This window comes from Cardiocondyla obscurior, linkage group LG13 (genome assembly GCF_019399895.1).
Source record: "Cardiocondyla obscurior isolate alpha-2009 linkage group LG13, Cobs3.1, whole genome shotgun sequence".
In the NCBI taxonomy this organism is placed as follows: Eukaryota; Metazoa; Arthropoda; class Insecta; order Hymenoptera; family Formicidae; genus Cardiocondyla; species Cardiocondyla obscurior.
The window spans coordinates 327,154-334,631 of NC_091876.1; the positions used below are offsets into that span (position 1 = coordinate 327,154).

Sequence of the window (7,478 nt, forward strand, 5' to 3'; positions counted from 1 at the left end):
GCGCTTCGTGTGAGATTCGACGCACACCACGCAAAGATCACGTACGCTAGCCGCCGCCGCCGAAGCAAATGCCATATCTGCTTTTCAGGGTACAAGTCTCCTTTAACTACACTCGAGGAGAGTCGGTTTTCCGGAAAACTCCCACGATAAAGCAATCGGGAATACGATCACATTGATCGAGAAATGAATAAATTGAATATCATTGACATTTATCTGCACAATCGTTTTATCGTCAACGAAACGTGAGAAAGTGAGCGAGCGGCTTGAACGTGACGGACTAACGTGTTGAGATGACGAGAGATAGATATCTCTCGTCGAGATGTACTCTACGAAGTGGCGCAGTCGCCTTGACAACGGCGCCATGTGCGTGTGTATGCACCCTTTCACGACGGTGTCGACGGATGGCGAAGAGACGGAAAAGGACAACGTTACACCCAGGACGGTGATAGAGGTAGGTAAGAGGGAGGGAGGCAGAGCGCGACAGCGCGCTTGACGGAATTGACTAGAGAGAAAAGGTGGAGCATAGGGGTTGGACGGTCGGGTAGGACGCAAGGGGGTGGCGCGCGAGAGAAAACCGCTAGCGTGTACCGCAGTACGGGGATAGTGAGCTGTGAGCTGGTCTTCCCCTCTCACGCGAAAAAGCCACCGTCGACCGAAACAATACGATTGCTCGGCTGTTTTCCATTATTCTGTATCTTATAAGGACAGATCGTTGACGAATGTGCTCGATTCCCATTGCCGGTCCATTTCATGACATAATTAATGCGAGAAGGCGGCGATAACTGTGAGATTCGCACGGGATTGTTCTAGACCTGGACGGTTCTCCGTATTTCTCCGGGGTGTGCACTAATCGTACCAATTTTTGCATCGGTTATCGCGCCGCGCTCGTCGAATGTCAAGGACGATGCGGCATTTCGTCGTCGTATGGTGACATTCGGTGGATCCTACGTCGGTGACGCTAGTGAAATGCGTACTTGTCGCAAAGATACCTCGTCCTTTCTTCGTCTTTAAATAAATTCTGCGAAGCGCATTACTTACCGCCGTGTCTTGATCTCGTTTAAACTCTATTAACAATGCAGGCACCTGTCCCCGAATGTAGCGAATCGGAGGACGACGAGGTAGATAACAATCCTCCCTTAATTGCTTCTAAAAGTGACAGTGGAACGGTATCCTCGTGAGACCCTATCACCTGCGGCGAGTGCACCACTATTCATTAGTATTTAAACAAGGACTCGGAGTTTCGACATCCTTATCATTGACGTAATCGTGGTTAATATCTTTGATACGCAAAGAATTTTATTTGTTTTCATGTTTTTATTTTATGAAAATTAGCTGGTATATTAAGAACTTGGTGTGACTGAATCTGTCAGCGAATTTTGATAATGACGATTCCGAAATGTAGAAAATACTGCGAAATGGAGACAATAGAGATATGGAGAATTAAATTTAAGCAATTAAATACGTTCTTGTTGTTAACAAAAAGTAAAAAACACGTGGTTTTCGTACTTTAAACAAAAGATATATATTATGGCGTGATGAATCATTGACTTAAATTGACTTTAAAGACACGAAAAAGTGGACAGTTTCACGTATGCGATAATTAATTACTATCCGATGCACTGTTTGAGAGACCGTGATAGTTATAGATCGACGAGGTTCAAACGAGGTTAAAACGTAACCCAAATTAATAGAACAAAAACTCGGGATATAAGCGCTTAAGAGTTTGTTAAGTAAAATGAAACTGATGTAATTCTTACATGGAGATGTCAAAGCTGAGCTCGTGTAACTTAGAGAGAAGCATGTCCTCGCCGTTATACTCGTTATAGTTATATCTGCTGACCGTGACCTTCGATCATCATGTGACGTCATTCAGGTCAGACAGAAATGGTGTCGTGCAAACGATGTGGCTCCAGATGCTTTTGTGACCGCCGTCGTGGCGACAGTAACTGCAATCAATCACAGTTGTTGTGCATTCGCTAGACATTATTTTATCATTTTGTAGAACGAGACTCTGGTGAGCCTTTCTTCACATGAAACGTGTATTTTTTGCGCAGAGAAAAGAGATAGTAAAGAAAGTTTATTAAAAAAAAAAAAAAAATCAACAATATATTATCTCGTTATGGTGCTCCAATACTTTTTATGCGGTCCAGCCTGTGTGCTTGCGACCGCGATCGATAATAATTCATAGTTTGTAATGCATAATAAAATACGTAAAGTAATATAAGTTTAAAATAACGTCGCTTTACTTTGATAAAAAGTGACCACGCAAATGGAGTACGAGAAAACTCTTTTAACTTTCGCTCGAAAGATAAAAAGTGTGACACTTAACATCGCGCGAAATGCTTTAACGTAAGTGGACTTTTATTTTGCAAAATAGAGCGAAAGAGAACTGCGAATCGATGAGAATTTATGAAAATTGTTAAATATACTTTGTAGTAGTTGTGCAAAATGCGTTAATATTTCACGCCGTTGTATTGTTATTGCAATCAATCGTTATCTCGCAACGATGGCTTTTAATGTGAGTGTCATTTGACGTAGAGAAATAGTGGTGTAGAAAAAACGTACTTTATAAAACTCTCGTTTAGTTTCAAAGTTTGACATTGGTTGAAGAAAATTAAGAACCTCAAACGCTCTTTTACGCTCAATTGTTATCGTCTTATCTACGCTTTTTGATGCATTTTCGGCGATAAAAAGTAGCCGATGCAAATTGTTACTTACATAGCGGACGAAAAAGTTGAATACATTGCTAGTATTTATTACACTAAGCGTTAAATGAGATTTTAGTTGATAAAGCTCGTTGAAAATATATTCTTAAAAAGGGAATATTTATTGTGCGAAAATTAAGATGTAAATTAGCATTAAAGAAATTAATGCTTAGAGTTACGACATTTTTCCAAATTTTTATGAATGTTGTTAATGATATTAAGAGCTTATAAATTAAAATAGTTGATACGAATATAGTTATATTCTTAACAAAAAAGATAATACTTTAGTCATATAAAACTTTACCTCGCAAAATTGCTGTATTTGTAAGTCTTCCATTTTATTTTGAGAAAAAGTGAATAAGAAAAAAGCAATTGTCTCAATTTTGAAGAACCAAAACTTATTAATTTCTTTTGATACAGATTTACTCGGTAGATCGAGTATAATTATAATATAATTCTGCGTATTCAACTTTTACAAATAGCGAAACAACTTTAAGTGTACGCCTATTATTTCTTTAAAAATTTTGTTGTCTGAAACGAGAAAGCTTTGGTCATTTTTTACAATATTTAAAGTCGAATTACGAATCTCTGTCGACAGTAACTTCTCTTTAAATTTTATTTTGATGATTAAAGGAACAATAAGTGCACAAAATAAACGCAATTGAAGTTATATTTATGCAAGATATATGTATAATTGATTATTCCGAATGCGAATACAGAAGCGCTAAATGCAGAAATAAAGCATACGCAAGCATTTATAATAAAGCTCAGCTCGAAACGAAACAGCAATATTATAACGATTAAGACGAACAAATTGTAATTTTTTTGAAATTAATCAATTGAGCACCATTAGTGGATATATTACTCAAGATGCTCGTTCAAGATTCCTTAATTTTTTCTCTTCATTATCAAACAATAATATATTTCTTTGGATTTGCTCATCGTGCTTGGTCGACCAATTCTAACTTTGCTAAATGATTGGAGAAGATTTACGGCGATGTGGTCGATAAAACGATGTGGCCAGACGTCGCCGGTAGATCTCATGCGTCTTGCGATCATTTCAAAGTGAGACTGCCGGCAGTGAATAAAAAGAAGAAAAATAATAAGAGGTGCTGCAAGATATTCGCCCTGTTTCATCGTCGCAAGCCTCGGGATCCGCTTCGCAGTTCTAGCGCAGCCTCGTCGGTGCCCTTGCTCGATATGGGCGCTAGGGCATGGGACTACGAGGCCCTGCCGGAATTACACACCTCGACGGCGGTCACGCCGACCTCGACCCCACCGAATACATCCCAGCAGAAAACCCCCCGAGTGTATTTCCAAGCTGAAAATCTGGCGTCCACTAGGCGAAGAAGTAGCAATAGACTGCTGGTACCGCAGCAGTCTTGTAGGAGACGTAGTCGTAGTATGAGTGCCTGGAGCGACTTGTCCAGGTCTTCCTTCAGATTAGATGAAAGGTTCGTGCACCTCGGACACTTTCCACTTTGACCACCCCTCGCTTTATTAATGACAGCTTACGTTTCGTTAAACAACTTTAATGTCTCGAGCCCGGCAGTCGACCTGCTTCTAAATATATATTCAGTTTCTAACTGACTTTATTACTACTTTACTGCTACATAATACATACTGTTGTATTTTTACTACATATATTATTTTACAACATTTTTTAATTATTTTGAATACAAAGTGTGGGAGAGTTTAATAATATCGTTTTCAGGTTTTTTTTTTTTTTTTTTTTCCATTGAGCAAGCGCCGTACTTCTTTGTCTCGTGAGTGCATCGTAAACGATCCTACAAAGAGCTAGACTTTCGATTATTGATCATCGTTATCGACAATAGGCTTATGTCGTTATTTCATTGAAAATCAATAGTAACTTTTATACCGTATTGGGCAAACCATAAAGCCATGAATGCACTTTAAGTGTTACAATATACATACATATACTACAATTTAATAATATTTTGTTGCTAGTTTATAAATTATCAAATAAGTAAAATTATATTGCTGTCTTTATTTTTAGTAAAATATTATTACAATTTTTAGAATATTCATTAGTTAATGTTTCGAAAAAATTTATAGTTTGATTACATTGAAATTATTTTACATATGTTTTATATATGTTTTTATTTTTTTGTTTCAGGTAAGTGCGAAACTATACTTTCACCATTTTTCTTCTACATTACACGTAAGTTTTTGAATCAACATTATTATCAATTATTGACATTACTAATTAGAAAAGCGAATTATATCCAATCGCATTGGATTCTTTAAATTGACAAACTACAATATATTTAAAAATACTTCGGTTTTTTTTTTATTAAAATAAAAACTCGTATAAAGAAAGATTGTTTAAAAAAGACAGGATTCTTGTCTGATAAAGATTACAAATCGTCTCGTATTAAAAACTAAGTAGTAAACAATTTAAAAGTAAATTTAAGCACAAACATCGTTCAATTTAACACTATTCTTATAGTGGAAATGTCAAGGTTTATTTGGTTCCCATTTTTGTCTTTTTATTCCGTTTATTGTCACGAGTTGCCAAACAATTTTGGCTTAAATCTTCGAAACTGGGATTAAATATTTTCGGCATATTTACGCTTGAATGCATTTGTATTTCTTTTCTTATTTCTTTATAAAATAAAAGTACTGGCTGTATATCAAATTTAAACCGATAAGAAAACGAAATAGATAAACGTAATAATTTTTTTGATCGATTATTTGCTGAAAGCAAATTTATATCAATATTTAGAATTTTCACTTACAAATTTGTTAGTTGATACAAAGGGATGGTTCGTAATAGGTGTTATCAGGGTGATTAACTGGTTCCATTAATTATTTTTTCTTTATTGCGCTGTGTTTAATCTGTCGGATAATGCGATTTCCCCTACATAATTTCTAAATTTGAAGCTTTGCTTAATAACATTATTTACGCAAAGCATCTCGATTAGGCTCCTTGTCGATTATACCACGGGTGATAAACCGTATAGGTACATTGAGCGTGCCTATCATTTTATAGTATAATTTACTCTATATGAACCTACGTATTTAATACTGTGTAAGAATACATAAGAATATTACAGAAAATAATGCTTTTGGAAAAGATATCTGTTTTTATTATATCTTGATATCGATATCTTATATGTATACTTATAAAGGCCAAACTTATAGTATATGAGAAAGAGACATCTCGTTTACTTTATCGATTAAATTTGTGTCCTCTTTAACGCTGTGTATTATCCACAGAAGAGTGTTCTGGTTTAAATTTAAATATTTGTTGATACCGTTCTTTTATTTTAAAAATAGCATCTTATAAATATAGTTATTTACTTTATTTACATAATATAATAATCGTTCGACGATAAATGTACTTGGTTTTATAACATTAATTAATTCCAAAGACTTACGAGAATTAGTTTTAAAAGCTAATGTAAACTAAAAGTACACTTGCACAACTTATTATGATACTCGTTATAACGCTTTATTAATTTGTCTTCATAATTATGTAAATTGAGTGTTGCGAGCTTGCGTCTGTCGATAAAATAGGCGTCTAATGAGCTTTTTATCACATGATACGAATTCACATCAGGTTCAAGCTTTCCTTTCTACCTTATCGAGTGAGAAAAGCTCAGCGAGCTTTCGAAGAGATTCGCGCTATGGTCGACGAGTGTAATTTTCTAAGAGTGAAATGTATATTTAGATTAAAAATTACATTAATTAATTGAAAAAAATTTATATAATATAAAATGTATTAGACGTTGCTGCGCTTTCTTCTGTTTATCGGAAAGAGATAAAATATTCTTTCAGGAATAAATATAAGAAGATGAAATTATTGAGGAATATTTTCACAAAATAATTTAACGTGCAAGATACTTTTAGTTTTATTAAATCAATAAGCAATTCGATGCCGAGTAAATTCTCTATTATATTTTAAAAGAGAACGACAGATCAGATTTCATTCTTATCTGACTTAAGATATATGTATAACAATGGCAGAATGAGGCACCCTTTGTGATTTCTCTAACGGAAATGTATCTTGGAATACTACTTGGCTACAACTGTATTTTTATCGTTGTAAGAATTTAATGAAGTGTCCGTGTAATACAGTGGTCTCATTAAAATTTTCTCGATATTATTGAAACAACTCTATTAAAATCGTTAATTGAAATGTCGATCCACAGAAGTAATGAATAATGTAATAAATTGTTTTACCGTCACGTTTCGAAAGTTCCTAAAATCCAAATTATGTAGCAAAATGATTTTGTAGTTTCTATCTCGATTTTATCTCGAATATTGTAAACCGAATATTCCATTGTAGAAATTAATTCGTGACATTTTCTATCTGCAAAAAAATGTAGATTCTTTTATATTGTATCGTAAATTGAAAAGAATATTTTCAATATCTTGTGAACGAAGTGGCCGTATACATATAAGAAAACGTTTATCAATCGAAATAGAAAGAAAATAACTTGAGCTATATAGGAAATATTGTTTCTTTCATTATTGAAAGCGCAGTTTGTTTCTTTCTTTCTTTAGATTTTTAGTAATAATGGATATTTCTTAATCAATATTAAATATTATTTTAATTTCTTGCACTTTAATTCATTTCGTTATACAATCTATCAGCAACTTCAAAGAATTTTTTTTACCCCTTTGGTGAATATTTAAATAATGTTATTATATAAAATAAAAAATTTATAAATGTCTTAAAATTGATCTCAAACCACAAAAATACGTCGGGCATACTTGTTTGCTGTCTATCAGCGACGTTATTAAAGA

At 34.3% G+C, this 7,478-nt stretch overlaps 1 protein-coding gene across 2 annotated transcripts in view; it reads left to right on the plus strand.

Annotated features, from left to right (window-relative positions):
* Positions 1–457: 457 nt before the first annotated feature.
* The window catches only part of Slo2 (slowpoke 2), a 72,317-nt gene continuing 65,296 nt past the window's right edge, over positions 458–7,478 (plus strand). For both annotated transcript variants that reach the window (XM_070665101.1, XM_070665102.1), the window contains exon 1: positions 458–4,159. In XM_070665101.1, the coding sequence (XP_070521202.1) occupies positions 3,720–4,159 (440 nt within the window). In that variant the 5' untranslated portion in view covers positions 458–3,719. The remainder of the gene's footprint in view (positions 4,160–7,478) is intronic.